Source organism: Trichoplax adhaerens, genomic scaffold (genome assembly GCF_000150275.1).
Source record: "Trichoplax adhaerens TRIADscaffold_8 genomic scaffold, whole genome shotgun sequence".
NCBI lineage: Eukaryota > Metazoa > Placozoa > Uniplacotomia > Trichoplacea > Trichoplacidae > Trichoplax > Trichoplax adhaerens.
In genome coordinates, this window is record NW_002060950.1 from 1,413,442 (window position 1) to 1,433,560 (window position 20,119).

The window sequence follows — 20,119 nt, forward strand, 5'->3', positions numbered from 1 at the left end:
CTAGAAGCTTACATGTAGCTCCTACTCACTTTCTATTACTGTTACTACCTAAGATGCATTACAATACAAAACGACACGGTAGTAATATCTACTGAATTGCTGCAACATGTTACAGAAATAACTGTTTAATAATCTATCAGTTACAAATTACCTACATTCTACACCTACATAACAGGTAATATCTTTTACCCCTACAGCATTTATGTTCATTTTTATTAACGATATAATGCAAAATGACTCCTTCTCTGAGCATAACTTGACATTAACTGATTTAAGTACCGCATGAATATGAGAGAAGAAAAGTAATGGTAAATATTTTGAGTAAAGATTACATGAAATTTTATTATTTGAAACTCTATAGAATAACTTATACTAAAATAAATTTAAAAAAATCGTCTCATTTAAAGAAGATATCATATAGAGCCTCCCTTTCTATTTCAGACTTTAATACTTTATGCCTTTTCAGTCCGAGAAAAATCAACAGAATGATCCAAATCCTCTTGTAGATATTCATCCTTTCTTCTTCTAAAGTTCCTAAAGATTCGAGGATGTTAAATTAAAAAATTTTAACGGCCTTGTATGACAACAATTGCTACAATGATAACTTTAACCATATTTAAATAATTCTCAAGTTATGACTACTACTGAAATTAAATAATATTAGATAAGCTAAAAGCTAGACATTGAGCTTAATCAATAAACCATAATAGTTGATAGTTGCAATAACAACATTACATCTTTGCTAACCAATTTATCGAATAGCAACAGTTCAACATGAAATACAGATGATTTGATATTGCACTGTGCAAATTACATCATGTTCACTTAAATAGTAGTTGTAAGCATATGACAGGCAATAGAAGTACTTACGAAAACTTTTCATCAATATTTTTCCTGAACATGTATATCCCCACTACAACAAGTAGAACAACAACAACTCCAATAATGATACCGACATATGTCCCTGCGCCGAGACCTAAACATACCATTGCAAAATAAAGGAGAATATGTTATGATACTAAACAGACGCATTATTTTAATATTTATTACAATGTACTAACTTTAGCAAGTAACAACCGATATTACAGCAACAGTATTTAACACTATATACATTTAAAAAAGTTTCATGATTACAAACATTGTGACATCAAATAGAAGACAATTACTTATATGGTACTGCTACAGTTCTCTAGCTTAGATAAACTTTAATCTAATAGCATACCATTTCCAGATAATTTAGCAAGAGTAACACAAGAATAAGTATCCTTTGCTAGATATTGATTTTGATTGCCACCAATGCATGAACTTCCTGGTACTTTCCGATAAACAGACGTAGTGAAAACGCTAGTATTGCTGACACATTGACTACGATAAGTCTCCACAATTTGGCAGGTGCCATTAGCCAGAGCATTAAAGCCGTAATTACATTCAAAGTCTTCTACACCACAAGTACAATTTTGGTTGCTAACGGGACGTGAATAATCAGCTCCATTAAAGCAACAAGACGAAGGTTTTTTTACTTGGTAAACTTTACGACTACCTAACAGACAGTTTTTGGTACCATATTGATCTGCAGGGGTCCAATTAATATAATCATTTTCGCTACATTTGCGGATTAACAAAGGTTGGAAATATAAATTGGCGATTATCCATTCGTAGTTATTTATATGAAAATAACCATAAACACTAGCTCTCAATGATTTCGAGCCAGGCTCTGTAATAATTGTGAGGAGGGTCATAGTTTGATCAGCAATCTTGACATTGGTAAAGGTTTTACCACCGTTACAACTGTAGCTAATAAATGTTTGATTTCGTTGGGTGCCTCTTTGAGCCGTCAAGATAACTGAACCATGATCTAGTGCAGTAAAGATGTTACTGGTCGGAGAAGATTGCGCCCATGAAAATCCGCCATCGTTAGAAATGTATAGTGTAGCATTAGCTCTAGAGAATACTTTACCGTAACTACCAAATCCTAGAACTAGTCCAGGTGCGGCGTTACTGGTGTAGACGCCGCGGTTTAAAATAGCTACACCAGTAAAGAAATTGATATGCAAGGAACATGCAGGCAATTGGCAATTAGTTGCCTTACCAAATCGATCAGTAGATGGTGCTTTTATTGTATGCCAGCTTCCACCTTTATTATATGAGATTTTGGTGACAGATGGTGGAAAAAAGCCAATGGGTGCCTTTCCAACAACTTGACTGACCATGTAGGAACCAGGTAAGCTCGCGATTCTATAAAAGCCGACATAAGCTAGGCCCCTTCGCCATGAAGAATCAGGAGCAGTAAGTATATTTGTAATAGTTCGACTAAAGAAAGCCCCACTTTGATCCGAGATGTAAAGGTTGGTCAGGTTACTTTTATGATTAACTGCCATAACAACCTCATTATCGACAGTTTCCAATATTAGAAATCCCTAAGGACGGTATCAACCATACTATGATATTAGTTTTATAAAGGATTGTATATGACACATTATTATGAAATTATTTACAGTCATTCTCTCTTAGATCGAATTATCTATGCGTGAATAACGACTATATTTGCTGCAATTGCTAAATTTAGTACAGATATTAATTCTGTGCATTTTATAAAAATACATAAAGGGCGGCAATATCTATACAAGTTTGATAATAAAAATTTACTACAAATTTACCCGGTTTAAAATAGTCACTGGAAAATTGGCTACCCGGAATGGGCTACGCTTGTATGATACGTATAGAAGATCCGCAGTACTATTTCTTGCTGAACCTGATTTCTGAAAAATTGCATATACAAATTAACCTCATCGTAACTAACGTTATTTTAAGAGTACCTATTGAGCACTGTAGTTGGAAATAATACTGTACTACCATAAATTACTCTACTAATGAGGAAATATTGTAATGGAAGCGATTTTAGTTCTTAATGATTTTTGTACATAATTTCAGATAGAATAAAATTTTACGAAAAGAAAGCTATTAACAGTATTATTTTACCCGCTATATAACGACAATTGCATTAAGGAAAACGAGGTCATAGTAATAATATTAGTCGTATAAATCGTGCTTTAATGATAACTATTATAAAGAGTACTTAACATCGGATAGTATACATAGTATATTTCATATGGAAATAACAGGATAGAAGCTATCTACTAAGCGTAATTAAATATTCATACATCCAAGGACTTGTACGATATTACTATAACTAATCTATTTTGTGATTGCTAGCCTTCAAAACACATCAAAGGGTTGATCAGGGTTAGATTATAATATAGTAGACAAAGAATAGAATAGAATCCTTTAGCATTAATATAGTGATGACAAGCAACAAGTTGCGTATGCCATTATAACTTACCAAAGTAAAAATATAGTTGTTTGACACTATCAAATTGAAGGGAACAACAGGACCCATCTTTGTGTCAAAGATACCAGCTGCCATAGTGTTAGTTTTTATATAGCGGATAGTAGTCCTATTATAGTCCGTGTACTCATAATAAATTCTGTATGGATCGTCACCACCAAATGCCCTTGTTGACGAAAAAAGAATTTAGATATCAGTCAATGAAATATATCTACTCACATCCTCTCTGATAATTATAATTAATGGCCACAATGATATCACACAGTTCTATTCTTACAACTCTATCTAATAAGACATTTTAATAAAATTTTATTATCAGCGTATTAATACCATGAATATCTTGTTACATTAGTAGCTACTGATTTCCAAGTGGCCCCCATGTTGCTGGAGACGTACAACTAAAACAGATAAATGAATAATTAGGAAAATCTGCAAAAGATATACGCGTATAAGTTTATCAATTATCAGCTAAAAAATGTCCTACAACTCATAAAAAAATATTTAATGATTAACTCAGTATCAATAATTGGAATAATTGCTTTGACTCTGGAAATCAAGACTTTCTAATCTCCTTTTAGTAATGTCACACTTTAACAGACTAGCGCTATATGCTTTAAGTATGCATGAATTATACAACCCTAGCTCTATAGTAGATAACTGATACAGGTATAGAAATTTAGGGCAATTAGAATCTACTATGACGTCAACCTAATAGTACATTAGTAATGATACAGTAGGATTTCGCGTTTAAGTTCAATTACGTACAGTAATTTATCAAAGTCATCCACATATAAATGCAACGCATATTAGACACCAGAAACAATACTAGCGAAGACTACCGAAGAATCAGCTCGTGCAGGATATTAACAATTGTCAGTAAGAAGTAACATAAAGTCTATCTAAACTAAAACTCATCATCTTACGGTGTCAGACAGTTACTATGTTCACGACTCGTGAAATACTAATAGCTGGAGCACCTATAAATCACATTATCTAAGACCACAAGCATAAAAATACATTATTCGAAGCTGCAATTAAAAGGCACAAAAATATCAATTCTAACATCACAGTTCACAGGATTGATAACAGACAATCACATGTGAAGAGTAGTTGTAAGCTAATGTGCCTTAAATGCGAAAAATGCAAGCGTTAAAAATTCACTCAAATACGAATGGCAAGTGAAATTGCGAAATTTAACGTTTGCTAGCATAAGTTGATGAAATACCGTTGTGAAATTCACATGTGAATCACTATTAAATACTCTTAAAAATTAAATTCCCTGCAGGAATACTAGTTCAAAGTAAGTATTTAACCGTAATCAACTCCAGACTTATGCAAAACATAAATGAGCCATATTTGCCGTTCATTATTCAAAATTCGAGAAAAATTTATTTTAAAACCAAAATTAATCAGTACGGTGCATAACTTACGGCTTTCTTCGTAAAATCGTATCCAGCAACATAGCCACTAATCGATGCTACACGACTGTAACTTAATGTGGACGCCGTAAAAGGTAAGTTGACAGTACTAATGGTTTTACCAGCATCTGAAGTTGTATATATTGTTCTTGGATTGCGTGCATCTCTAAAAATGACCTGTGTGGGAAGAAAAAATTAGTCGAACCTTTGCTATTAGTTGGTTGGCTCATTACATTCCTATTTTAAAGGAACAGGCTGAAGGTTACTGAAAATTTAGTTTCTTGTATAAAAGTAAAGTGCACATTGAGATATCAATGTTATTCATGTTGTTACTTGGTAAAATGATTACATGACAAAACCGCTTTTGTATACAAATAACTGAATTTTGTATACTGATCATCGTAGGCATGTTAAAAAATGATGCTAAAAGTCAACAGAGTCAATAGTATAAATCCGACAACAACATCAAGAAGAAAAAATGTAGTATCAGGATTAACTACAAAATTATCAAGTAACTCCAAATACAAATACTGAAATGATTTCACAAGACAATCGAAGAGTCATTATGATTGCCTAAATATGTAATACAATTTTTAAACAATAGATGATATGAATTACTGGACGCTAATGATTTAGTATCATCACATATTTATAATTCATAGTTAAGATCACGCCATGTACTCGTATACTAATTAACATAGTAAGCCCTACTGAAGTAAGCCCAACTTTAAAAATTAAGATTTAAAACATTTCATCAGGATATCTCATATTCTATCGCAGTCTAGTGTACATTGTACTAGTATAGTACTGTGTACAGCTTATAGTAGAATACTCTAGGGATTTAAACTCTTTGCGTACATTGCTATAAACACCACTACAGTATATTGGTAATAAATCTCTAGTATTGTTTATCATTTATGCCGCATGATCACGTTACTGGTCGAGGTAAAATGCATTTATTATGATCATATATTAACAAACCTTCAGGCGATCGAGTCCGTTGAGGGTCCAAGACCTAACCACCTTGCCATTAAAAAAATTCGATTTCACAAACTGAGCTCCATTATTTGTCGACCTAAAGTCAATATCAACATAAACGATAGGTATAGTTGAGTAATAAAAAGGAATATCAAATTATTAATACAAATAGTCAAAAGATTATAATACAGGTGTATTAATATCAATATTTAATTAAGTTATAACATCATAGTTACTACTACAAACTTCCGTATTGCTCGCTTAAACATAGAATAGCGTTACAATATCATTTTAAGGCACTACACCCTTACCTAATACCTATTCCAATTAAAGCACACTACATGCAAAGTATTACTTTCGTATATTATACTGTAGTAACGACCACTTCAGTAAATTTTTAATTTACAGATATTAGAAAAGGATGACTATATCGCAAGATGACCATACCAATGACATCATTACCTGCGCTATATTACTAAAATTTTTTAGGTGATCTTACCTATAAAAATGACTGTTGGTAACGAGGCCACTACCACTTCTCGATAAGGTTAAAATTAGAATTATCTATAGAAGCGCAACAGAAGAACAAAATTATATTGATTGTTATAAACGCCATTTGATAGTATTCAACATTGGCATGTCACAATACGCTGCGATAGTCATTGACGGTAAATAACGCAGAAGTATTCTAACATGGCAAACAGTAATGGAGTTGATGAGTCATTATGTTTATTGGATCGGGTACTATACTAATTCTAGCATGGGCACGATTTCCTATGCCGGAAGTGATAGGCGTATGTCAAATAACGTTACAGTTTTAGCGCTACACTTATTCGTATGCAATTAATTTTCCATAGCAAATGATTACTTACAGTATGTCAAACTTTCAAATTATCCAAGCCAATCATGGCAACTTTAATACTAAGCCCACTCATTCAAATTTATTTTATAGACTTACAGACTTTCTGAGGCGATCATTGAAATATAAAACTAAGAGTCTACACCCGAGTTATTGTACTGTACTGTTGGATCACTTCAACTTTAATACTAACATTGTACACCCACATCGCTGCACCGTGTTTCATCAAAGAGATCATGTGCATTGTACTATCGATGCATTCCTTTCAATTCCTTGTTTATCAACGAGTTTGAAGCCTGTCATATTAGCCATAGTCAATGAAAAACAATTTGGCCAAATGTTATTATTTCATTCGATTTATTTTGAAGTTGTTGTCTCATCATGTTGATCATTTGCTTATCAAGGACTTTTTACAAATCTTCGTTTGTTGGATCATGACGATCCAGTAGAATAAATCTATCCCTCCTGAAAGCAAGATTAAATAAATACACCATTGATAGCCTGTGAAAATCGCAGATCGATGTTGATCATATCTACTTTGATGCTCATTCTTGCTACTGAATAGTTTGTTTACTGGTGATCCATCCAGGCTGATCGAGCTAGTATCGTCATTTCAACCATTACCGCGACTAATGATGATGGCAAACTGAAGTGCTAATCAATAATTTGACCGTACTTGTTGTATCTACTACGTTCTTAAGTACAGTAGCGAATTATTTATTGATGATTTTAATTACAAGTATAAAATAACGTTGTTAAAATAATTTGTTTCAATCAATTTCGATTATGATGCATTTCTGCTTGGTTACTATGGTAGTACAGAATATAGTCAGTCAGTCAGTTACTCAATAGTCGATAGACGACGACTGGATATGCTATACGGACAGCCACTGGACTACAGTACATTGTTGTACTGTACACATGGATTTACAGTACATTGTATAGTAGTGGAATACTGTAGTCGATTGGTCGTAAATTTAGATCTGAGACCGGTTCGGTGCGGTTCGGTTCAAACCTTTATGATCTATATTCGTCATACCAATACGCTGAATACAGTACTGGTCCACCTGTACCTGCTGTCGGAAGCCGACACTGGGATAAAACAGTTCTGAATCAATCGTTGGCTCGAGTATAAACTCTGTATTCTAGAGATAGTGAGCAGTCCGTGTCAGCTAGTGTCAGACACGGACCCAATTCATTCATTGGGTGGTCGATCTACAGTATTTGATTTTGATTACCGTACAGTATTATTATTCACAGTCAGAGTCCGTCATGATCGTGTTAACGATCATGATACTGTAGGTCATGAAACTACCAGGCACCATGCTATTTCCACTTGATTTCTTACTTAGTCCATGTGGGATGCAACCATAACTCCACGGCTGTAGTATAATTGTTCATCAATTATTTATCCACTTTTCAAAGTTGGTGTTTTAAATTGTTTTTGACGATTGACCCGGTTGCTGTGCCTTTTCCATTGAGTTCAGTACCATACAATCTTACTACTATTGAGAAACGTGGGTTTCTCTGACTTATCCAGATACACACTACTATTCTACTGTGCTGTAGTCTTGTGCCGTTTTTGTACATTTATACAATTCATATTGTTTTATCACTCTTTTAGATTGTCTAACAAGATCACTAAGTTAGTATAACTTCATTACGGCGGTGGAATCCAAAGTCTATCGGCTAATCACTCTAGCCAGTAACTACGGGCAAGATGCCAACCGATAGCCCTATCGATTCAGCTTTTACATCATGATTTGAGTTGATTGCTAAATTGATAACTATTTATTATCATTATTTATTTATACGAGTGGGATTAATGATTATAATTAGCCATTACTGTTGAAGTTGCCGGTTTCTGATTGCCAGATTAATAAAGCTCGTTACTATATCAATGTGATCAGTGCCTCGATACATCGTACTAATAATTCTCAAATAGGTTGTATGATTGTTGGATTCAAATGTGCTTCCTCTACATCAACGTCGGTGTTGTAAGTAGATATTTTAGCTGCAGTTTTGATCTACTGTATTATTCCAGCAGCAATAGTAACAGTACAAGTCAACAACGCTAGTCTTTTACGCAGCGAGAGCTAAGCTGACGATCAACTAATACTGGCCATAAATGCCATAAACCTACAAGCAAACTAAGCCAGTGCCCATGTTTACCTAAAAAGGTTTACTAACGAACATCACCGACTATTCGAGTCAGGATAACCGAATAACGCATAAAAATATCTTATCCTATCCCTAAAATAAGCCATCATGAATCCGATTTGATCCAAATACTCTTCTCAGTTATTTCCAGTCCTATCAGCTAGTTAGAATTAGCAGACTACCGATCCAAAAAACAAAATTACCCAGCTTGCAGGTCACAAATAAACAATTAAACAATAAACAATTTTTGCATCTGTCAATCAATTAAAGTGCCACGTAATGAATGTAAATTAGGTGCATTGTACCCAAGCTACACATTGTACCGTACTGTACAGTATGTGTACAGTACAGTCCATCGGGGGGGGGATCACAGGTAACGCTAAATGATTAAATCCACAATTTTTTCACTCAACTCTAAACAGAATACGAAAGTATTTACACAGATCCACTACCGATTTGTGTTATAATAAGTCCAATGTAGCGACGTCCGTCATGGTCTCAAGAAGATTTCGCTGGGAAATGGATTGAGTAGTCAGGCATCTCAGTGCAAAAATGGAAATCAAAAAGTGTTGTACTTTATCATTCTCCTAGCATCTTTTCCAACAAGGATTTGTTCGGGTACATTGGTTGCATAGTTTACATCAAGGTTTTGGACAGTAATGAGTACATTAAGTCAACTTAGTGCTGTACAAAGTATAAACAGTGCAGTACAGTATTGTTCATAGTCAAACGCATTACGAAAGCTTAGCGCCTACGTATGCAACATACTGTAGAGTACAACTACTGTACATCGCATTAACATCTGAATTGGTTTTCTCGCACACCAGGCTAGTAGGCGCTACTGTAGTCTAGACAGTTTCTTTTTTCTCTGCTATTTATTTCATCATCCTACCAGTTAAAACAGTGTAGTACACCAACGGAGTTCAACCGTAAATGCTTACCAACGGTACGTCCATCCATTTTCGTTGCTACAGTACTGGAATCCTGTCTAATCATTAGAACTATAATACAGTAATAACTTTTATTTTATGCTTGGCTCTGCCTACAGCAAGGATTACCAAAATAATACAGTACAGTACAGTAACTCTAACGGATATAAATAACTTGATGTAGAGAAATTCATGAATAATATTAGTCTTCAAGATTATTTTTTTTCAATTTTTTTTTTTAATGTTGGACTAGCAGTATCCCGCGTGTGATGCTTTCTGGAAAATGAATATCGATGTTGGACAACCAAAGACAACGCACGCATTCGCAGACAAATGTGCTGGTTCTATGCACACGTGTCGCCATTAGTACTCATTGAGTAATTGTATATCCAAAATGTGTAAAACTTGTGCTAGATAAAGTGTAATCTGTACCTTGATCGAACGATGGCGATATCTAGCCCCCTTAAGTTCGTTGACTTTTTGTGTGATTACCAGTCAATCAATATTCATTTGTGAGAGACTTTATTAAAGTCAAAGCGTATAACTTCAACCCCCAAGATAATGATTTTCAAGCCTGTAAATAACAGTACTTTAGAAAGTCAACTTACGTTCGTTTTCATACCAACGTAGAAAATGAAAGCGACATTATTGGAATCATTTTTTAAGGCAACAGTGTTTTGAACGTTGATATTATCCCTACGTTGACGAAATACATTTTCTACAGGAAGAGAATGTCCAGATTTTCGTTCGGCTAACACTTTGCCAATTGACTCTTCATTGTTGAAATCGGGATTCAATGTGACTTCGTAAACTTCAGGTTCTTCATTTAACTCTTTAGCCAGATAAGTTAAAGTAGAAGATTCTTGATGAGCGCTAGCAACTGTTATGCCAAGCGTACATAGCAGTATAAACCACTGTAAGCCAAATTTCGCCATCTCTAGCCAAACCCCAGTAAGATATTGTTACGTTTTACCAATGCGTTTAGCAAAGCAAGTGTTAATTGAACACTACCACTTCTTTCCTGGTTGGGGCAATCAGAAATACGTATATGGTACCGTAGATGAATGCGTTTATAACCGTTTTGTTGCCTTCAACTTTGAATAATTTATATGGGATAATTTATACTCATCTCGCAGCGGACAATTATTATTCTAATTCAAAACAATACAATTGAATTTCTTTTACAAATTCATTTCCATCCCATAGTACAGTACAGTACTGTACTTTGCTTTTTACATTGTTGATATTTACATTGCACATGTTGAAATAATGCCAGTGTGGCACCGGTCTTCTATTAACCTTTTAGCGTACCCTATAGTACTGTACTGTACAGTGTACAGTACTTAAGATGTAATGTTTGTACTACTGTATACTGTACAGTACAGTACATTGCTTACTGTATTCAGCGAAACATTGTCTTCAAACTCATACCAGAAATGCCAAGTACGTTTCATCATTAATTAAAATATTAAATTAAATTTTAATCGAATTTCAAATAGTAACAGTAGTACGGAATGTCATTCCATCGTAATCGTATGCGAACTGACATTATTATGATGACTCTCCCATCATTCATTGCTTTACAAGGCTACCTTATGCCTTTTACTACAGACGACAGTTCGATTGACTAGCCGTCTGATAGACCGGTACTTGCCAGTACAGTACAGTACTGCAGGGGGCTGGCTGATATAAAATGGAAAGAATTTCCGTCTTGACGGAGAAGATAACCTTCTAATATTCTAGCTTTTGAAGTCAGCACCTACTGAAGAGTGAAGACTGTCCTAAACGGGCGATGTGCTACTTTTGGCCCTGAAAAGGAGAAAGGATGGCACCCCTACTAAAAAGTCACGCTCCAGCAAATAATCGTATCGTGTAGTAGCGCTGTGTCGATCATGATCATGATCAATCTTGCTATGCACTTCAAATTACGAGTACAATTAAAGTCATGCTGTAGACAAAACTAGACGCGTACATTAATTAATTAAAAAAAGACGTCCACATTGATTTGAAATACTCTACAATTTTTTTTCCATTTTGATACAACAGTTTAAGGTTAGAGGAATGATCAATTCTGGCGGGATTGAGCGAGTTGTAGTAGTATTTAATGCAGCGGCATAAGCGAAATACTGTATGCTTTGAGTCTTCATAAAATGATTGTAATTAGACAACCATTGTTGGTAAAAACAATAACTTTGCATGAATAGTTTTGAACTTTAAAGTATCCCATTGTAACGGGGTTACTGTATCTATTGTGATTTCATATTATATCTTGCCGCGTAGCCTAAGGCAAAATGATAAAGCACAACTTGTAGTCTTATTGATATGCCACAAGCACTTACGTTACTATATTAAACCTAGTTATCGGCCAGAGTCAACTAATATAATAAAACATTTCAGAATTAATATCGCGTAAACATGGAAAAGAGAATGTGTACTTATACGCGTCCAATAGACTGCTTAAAATCAAGCTAATTAGCTTCAGACGGCATCAAAATTCATCATGCTTAGTCAAATGTGAATTTCATACTCCACTAAAAGTAGCCAAACTAATCACAACAGTTTTTAACTTTTACTAGTTGTACAGTACAATCGTACGCGTACTAATGTAATTCTTAAAAGACGCATACTAATTAATTAATTAGTTTGGATATCAGTGATTTTGTTCCGGCTTTTAACACTGATAGTACCGTAGTAATCATCTACGCGTAATAACACTGCAGAAAGAACGCCGCCAGCTAACTTATAACATTCCATCAAACTGTACATAAGAGAGAGAGTAAGCGTTAATTTAAATTGAAAGTATTAAATTAATGTAAAACACAATTACGTGGCATTTAAGAATACTAACACAGTAAAAACAAATCATTACGTACACGCCACGCCGTACAGTAATGTTGAATTCCTAACGCATTTCCACTATTGTATCTAATTGTATCCACTAGTTCGAAAATTGCTCAACTTAATTTATGTACAGTATATTGAATTAATTACGTAATTGTATAAAGTTGATTACTCTTAACCTTAAAAATGTTCATAAATCACAATATGACATGGTTTCGTATTTCTGTATTATCTTAAAATTATAAGCTTACGTGCCTTGGCGCATGGACCACAAGAGGAAACTCTAGCAATCCATGCCTTCTCAGCACGATCTAACCAAAGATTTATACATAAATAAGGTCTACAAGTGATTAACATGATAATATGAATGGACGTTGCATAAGATCACTTACTGTATATCATACTAGTTATTCAGTACTATACTGTACAGTACTATACCATAGACTACTAGAAGTCTTCTTCTAGTGGTCCATGACTTTACGCAGACATGCATTGCAAATTCTGCCACGCCTATTTTGCCAGAAATCTCTTGTTAAACTTTAGGCTATTTTCGATGGACGTGTATTGTAAAAAAGATGTAGGTCAGAACTGTACACTACCAGATATAAATTTAATTGTCCACGGCAAGAATAAATGGGGCTAAAACATAAGGACTTGCTAGCCTATCCCTTTATACACTTAGTGCTATCAGCTAACACACTGATATCGGCTTCTGGGCAATTCTAGGTGTACTTTACACAACGTATTGAACGATATGCGATTTAAAAGGACAAAAAAGTGAAAATAACATGGTACTACCATATCTGAAGGAAGTCCAATTTGCACTCTAGATTAAATGACAATATAGCCAATTACTTTGTTGTAACTCTCTGTGAATATTTTATAAGGTTGAAAATAATAGCAAATCAAGAACGATACCTAATTTAACGCTAGGATTAATAAGAGAAACTTTAGCTTATCTAATTATTCGTAATCGTGAATCTTCATTTTTATTTTCAGAAAACAATTTTATGAAGCTAAATAATATGGTAAAGACCGACATCACACTGTAATCTATATTACGGTACTATATATGTAAGTTCTCTGATGCATTAGTCATTCATTTAATCAACTTTAATTAAGAATTGCTCACTACTTTAGCCAAGTAATAATTAATCAATCGCCATAACTTATGTAATAGCTTGGCTCTACTCTCATTACAATAGTAAAATAGAAAGCATAGGGAAGATCTTATAAACATTTATAGAAATCTAATCGAAAATTAGCCAGGTCTCTAAAGTATTAATTATATCTACTAATAACTGAAAACAATCAGTTAAGAGCTGCTACAGACAAATGATACGGTTACACAAAATTGTACCACTATATTCTTAGCGTATCATACTGGTAGTTAGACAGCCTTTAAAACGTTTACATCAGATCGAATCATCGTAGACGAACAGAGTAATAATTGTAACAGATGCAGCTTGGCTGTTAATACAGAAATGGTAAAGATATGAATGATGATTATTATTTAGATAATACTACTGTAAATGAAGGTTGGAAACATTACGTTGCATAGTGGTTATCATATGCACCAATTTATCTGTTATATTAATATTGTACTATTTGTATACCTTACGTCATATTATTAACACTGCATACCGAAGTAGTAATGCATAAAATGAAATAAAAAAAGGGCAATGTATTCGAGCTAGTAACTAAAGACGGACTAATGACTACGTCATGACAAAATGTACACGAAAATTAATCAATACAAAAAATCAGGCATTTGCTGGAGTCGTAGGGCCTATATTCGATTTCGAACCTAACAAAATGAAAATTAACAAGTTCAGCGCAGTAACTAATTGAGTATGCTAAATTTGCATACAACTTACCTAATAACTCATCATCATCGAAATCATCTGCTTTGAATGCGGATCTGGTAGATGCAATCACACGTTCAGCACCATCATCATCACTAGGACCTTCACCATCATCGTCACCAGCTAGCCTTGCCAAACGAGTATACGGTGAAGAACGATTCGGATTACTAAATAATCAACGAAATAGAAATTCGAAAATTTAGCGGTAAAATGGTGTAATTATAACCTACATTAATATTACAAATGTTTTATAATGTCTTTATAAACACATTATAACAATACTCAGAAAACATGTCGTAAATTTTCAATTAATATCTACCCCAGCCTCTTATGTTACGGTAGTATAACTACTCTATGAGTACTATACTCATATAAACTATTTTAATTATTATCTCAATCTGTTTACAGCTGCAAAAATGCAGAAAGATAAGTAGAGTAACAGCCCTTATTTTAAACTTACCCGTATCTATAAAAGACCCAAAGAACTATTCCGAATGCTAGAATACCAACAGGTAAACCTACATACAATCCCAAATTGGTTGGCTTTCCTATTTGTAAAAGGTAAAAAACAAATAATAGATCAAATACAATACAAACACAGAACATTTCATACCGCAAAAGTAACAGCCTACTTCATCATCTAGTAATACTTACGACGAGGAGGAATAGGCGTTAATGCATCACCCTTACAGGGAAAGGTATATAATTTCAGCATCCCCTTTTCAACTCCACCTTTACATTTGTCACTTGGTACTTTACGATACTTTGCAGTCGTAAAATTACTAGAACCATCATCGCATGCTGACTGATCAACAGCAATGATAGTACAATTACCAGTGCTGACTGGCTGAAAGCCATAATTACATTGGAAATCCTCCCTCGTACAAACACAGCTTGTTCTCTGGGTAAATGGCTGAAAGTACTTGCCATTATAACAACAAGAGTCCTGCTTCCGAATTCTAAACGTTTGCTTTTGTCCTAATAAACACTTGTTTTTTCCACTAAATGGATCGCTAGCGGACCAATTAAAATAATCACTTGCTTTGCACATCCGTGGCAGCAATGCGGTAAAATTTAATCGTACGATTATCCATTGCCGTGTTCTATTGACTAGTACAGTCCCTGCAACTGTAGTGACCAACGTTTTCTGACCAGGTTCAGTGAGTAGATTAACTATGTACAGACTATGATTAGCAATAAGTAGTTTCTTCCAATTTAATCCTGAATCGCAGCTGTATTGTATGTAGGTTTTATTTATTTGAAGACTATTACCAGAGGAGACAATCAATGAACCGTAGTCTTGAATAATGTAGTCTCTATATGGATCTTGAGCTTCTTTCCAAGTAATGCCTCCATCTACTGAGACGAAGGTGTTTCTTCTGAAGAAACTTATGCTTTTACCATAATTTCCAGTCGCTACGATAAGACCAGGAGCTGATTTCGAAGAAACTAATGAGTCATACCCCAACAGCCTACCAAAACTCATTGATAAGTGAAGTGAGCATGTTGGCAATGAACATCTAGTAGAATTCCCATTTCTGTCGACACTAGGAGCTTTCAAACGTCGCCAACTGCCACCAGCATCATAGGTTATAAGAGTATAAGATGGCAAAATTCTACTTCGAGGAGACGCTTTATTAGCAATGTAAGTACCAAGCATGCTGTTGACTTTATAGAAATCAACATACGGTCGCCCAAGACGCCAAAATACTTCTGGGGCATCATAAACATTATCAAGAGTAAGAGTAAATTTTGTTCCAGTAACATCGCTAACGTAAACATTTGTCAAATTTGACCTATGATTTACAGCCAAATATACTTGTCCTTCGCTGGTATCCATTATCATATGGTGCTATTTTTTAAGTAATTTTCAAAGTCAAAATCAACAGAGATGTTTCTGAATGGTCAAAATTTATTCACCGTGAGTATGTAACCAAAAGAGATTTACCTGATGAAAATCTATTATCGGAAAATGTGCCTTTTTAAAGCTCTGCCTCTTGTATGATACGTATATGGTTTCGTTTGATAAACTATTTTGCGGATCATATTCTGATTTCTATAAAGATAAATTTTGACCAATATCAATAAGTATAACAATTAGATGATGACAATTAATATCTAGAAAAGGTTTATACATATTCCGTATAAGCAAAGGAATAATTTAACTTGTAACATGTGTTATTCAAATTGTGCTAAAAGTTGTTATTACGTACGTATGCAAATAAATATTGATCCGATACCACCAAACTGTAGGGGAGAATTTGGCCAATTTGCGAATCGAAAATATTCATCACATTTCTTTGCACACTTTGAGTATATATATAATACTGGTTATTGCTGCCCATAGCTTCCAGAAATACTACAGATTGATCTGTATCTACTTTTGGAATTGCCCTATGTGATAAAAGTAGCTTAATTTTAAAATTTTAAGTAACAAAACCCAGCATAATCCCAAGTCCACTGACCAAAAATATCTTGTAACGAGATTTTTCACTAAATTCCATGACTGTCCATAATTAGTTGAAGAGTATAGCTGAAAAAAAGGATATTTGTGGCAATCAGTAATGATAAGTCACAGCCTTTTAATAATAGGTATTGTTATTATCGTCATTTTATAATTCTCTTACGCTGTTTGTGGCGCTAGCGTATGCAATTACATAGCTAGGCATAGAGGGATTCCATAGGATAGTTGTGGGGGTAAATGAAATTGACACTGTAGTAAAGCTATGGCCACCATCAGATGAATAATATAACCTTTTTCGAGTGCTGCCATCAGCAATTAAGACCTTAGAAAATATTAATATAAATCTATGACCAGGATAATAATAGCTTCAAATAAAACTATAACAAGTAATTCAACATCAACAATGTCTCTAATTTGCGAATCAATCTCTCTAATCATTTACCCTATTTCTGTCAATGGTAGATACAGATATGAAGCTTGGTTTAGCTCCAGTAGCCAGTGAAACTTTCTGAAAGGTTCTGCCATCATCAACGGATCTGAAATAAAGTTTTAAGAACATGTAAAGGATAATGATATCTCTCTTAGCTAATAAAGTGTCGGCATTACAAAAAGACTGCAGCATGCATGGCCATAACGTAATGGCAACACCAAAAGTAATGAAGTAATTCATTATTGTAAGAGTACGTGTTAATTTCACTTTTAACTTTACATTTTACGAATATACTTGTATATTAAGGAATCTGCTTTACTATTGATATTAAGTGTATAGCTTCAAGTAGTGCTATAGTACTGTCTATTAATCTAAAGTCTTACGTTATGCAACATACTATACGTAAATGCGTATTTAGTAACACAATAGCATCGATGAGAATAAACTTTTACCATTAGATTTATCAAAGCTAAAGAGTTTTGAATACATTGTGATTTCTCACGTTGAGTTTCATTAGCATCAGCATAATGCTAAGTGTTGACGTTCAAAGTATAACAACGGAATGCATTGATGCCTCCATTAACGAAATTGAATAATCAATTCATCAATAGATGCAATTCAAAGTTTTGTTTTCTATAATTTAATTACGATGATATACATATAAATAAATAACAAAAATGACGTTAGCCTAATCTTACCGATAAAGTATACTACTCGTTATCACGGTGCGGTTCAATCTCCGAGTTAATAGCATTACGACCTATAAAGTATTACAACCACATTATAACAGAAGAATGAATTGTGAACACCAATAACAACTCTATAAGCAATTAACGATGTCCTGAATTCGCAGACTATAACAATATTTAATTATTGAAACAAATTTATGTATTACTCTAGCAAAATATTTATATCATCGAGCGATTTACCGTAAATCCATGATCATCATACAGTATAATAATCCTACGTATTTATTATTAAGTTAGTTATTACCAACGTGTTGGATCGACCAGTTCTATAAACTATTAAATCAGTGATATCCTTGTGTCATACGGTAGAGTGGCATTCCGTATGATGTGAATAAGATCAGCATGAGTATAGAATGCTCACTCTCTATGTATGATATAAAACTCTTGAATGCAATTTTTAATCATGATTCATTTAATTTACAGCTAAACGAAATAATGGTTAATTTGGGGATTTCGAAAACACGGTATTCTGGTTAAATGCCATTTATCTCACCAAGTGCATTGTACATATAGTACAACCGGGCTGTCTGAATCAAGTGATACTGTAGCATAGTAGCGTATAGAGTACACAGAACAGTATAGTATAAAAAATAGTATTCCAGGTGCCTGCCTGGTCATGCGTACTGTTGGCGCAAAATTTTTTTAGACTCGCTAATTGACACTGCTGTAGTGTGCAGTGTGCAGTACACTATAAACCAACAACCATGATAGAGACGGATTACTGTCCTTGTTGATAATGCTGTCACGAAACAATCGACTATCGACTTGGATAGTCAGTAAAAATCAATTTATTTGTACCGGAGAGTTGCAGTAAAAGTTCATTTACTACTAGTAATGGAATTGATCCTAGAAATACACTATATTCTTCCGTAAATCATGATCATAGTGGGCTGTAATCAGAGAGAAACAGTAAGTTCAAGGCCAAAACAAGTATAACTGTATCATACTGTACTTGAAGGAAATAAGAAGTGAAACCTCCCCAACACTTACTGTAGCTTTAGAAATGGCGACTGACAGCATCATGTGCACTAAAAATCCAGCAAGCATCGGATGCATAATGTCTTGTATAACCTCATAAAGAGATTTTCAATCACACTCTCCACTAAATCAATCATTCCAGACTTGGGATAATAGTAATGTATAGAGGAACAGTACGGCCGAAGCCAGTTAAACAGGCCTGGCCGGTAGTGTGGTGAAGTATCCGTGCATTAACGAAACGATAATTGTAACAGAACAAACTCATGACTATATGCTTTATAGCATCATTTACAAAGACAGGTATTCCTAGGTCCTACCTTGCTATTACGTCCAAGATAGGCAATAGTCCCACGAAAGCCCGGATCATTGGTGAGTACAGACTCTGATATAACATCATTGTTTCGGCCAGGATTTGCAACGCTGGGAGGCTGTAATGGTGTGGCGTTTGTCGAGGGGAATGCATCTCGCTTCATTCTTGATCCCTTCAAAACTTCATTGACGACGTCTGTCAAATCGTCTTCTTCGTTAAAAGAAAAATCCAAAGAACCATGACGGTCTTGACTCTCTTGTAAAAAGATGGAAGATGAGACAGTGTAAAGGAAAGCTATTAGCAATAGAATAATCTTTCGATATTCAGCCATGTTTTCACTGCTTCATTAAATCGTCGTAAGTAATCAAAAAGAAGAAGTACAGTGTAATATAGCGTGCTGTATTGTCCAGTACGCTACAATATTGGACAGTACAGTACTGTACAAATTATGAGTTTTACCATGAGTCTTTTTGACCTCAAACACGGGTTACAGTACATACAGTACTGTACAGTGGACGGCGTACTGTACACTGTACAGTATACTGTACTGTACAGTGTGTATCATCACATTTTATCACTTTTGGGCAATATTTTTCTTTCAAAATACGTACTGTACAGTACAGTAAAGCTATCATACTGTAGAATGATATATTAGGTTGATAGAGAGATTGTCAAAGATCTGAATCTGGTAAAGTTAGAAAGTTTAACGTGCTCTTAAGTCCATAGATAGTTATAATGAAAGTATCACTGACCGTTATACTGTACCGTACTGTATCCCCATTTGTGAATGTT

The 20,119-nt window shown here is 34.4% G+C and overlaps 3 protein-coding genes across 3 annotated transcripts; all 3 read right to left on the minus strand.

The window, feature by feature from the left end:
• Positions 1–452: 452 nt before the first annotated feature.
• Positions 453–10,625, minus strand: TRIADDRAFT_58583 (uncharacterized protein; the record flags this gene model as incomplete). Its single annotated transcript, XM_002114731.1, has 11 exons — positions 453–534; positions 871–976; positions 1,223–2,417; positions 2,658–2,759; positions 3,341–3,512; positions 3,677–3,744; positions 4,777–4,941; positions 5,746–5,839; positions 6,242–6,306; positions 7,675–7,746; positions 10,299–10,625. The coding sequence occupies 11 exons, from the start codon at positions 10,623–10,625 to the stop codon at positions 453–455; spliced, it is 2,448 nt and encodes an 815-aa protein (XP_002114767.1).
• A 3,139-nt stretch (positions 10,626–13,764) lies between these two features.
• Positions 13,765–16,236, minus strand: TRIADDRAFT_64119 (uncharacterized protein; the record flags this gene model as incomplete). The annotated part of the gene is made up of 4 exons (XM_002114732.1): positions 13,765–14,338; positions 14,409–14,563; positions 14,857–14,944; positions 15,051–16,236. 4 exons carry the CDS (start codon positions 16,234–16,236, stop codon positions 14,295–14,297), a joined length of 1,473 nt encoding a protein of 490 aa, XP_002114768.1. The 3' UTR covers positions 13,765–14,294.
• Positions 16,237–17,008: 772 nt separating this feature from the next.
• Positions 17,009–19,658, minus strand: TRIADDRAFT_58585 (uncharacterized protein; the record flags this gene model as incomplete). Its single annotated transcript, XM_002114733.1, has 4 exons — positions 17,009–17,182; positions 17,303–17,396; positions 17,989–18,050; positions 19,335–19,658. The coding sequence occupies 4 exons, from the start codon at positions 19,656–19,658 to the stop codon at positions 17,009–17,011; spliced, it is 654 nt and encodes a 217-aa protein (XP_002114769.1).
• Between the last annotated feature and the right edge of the window lie 461 nt (positions 19,659–20,119).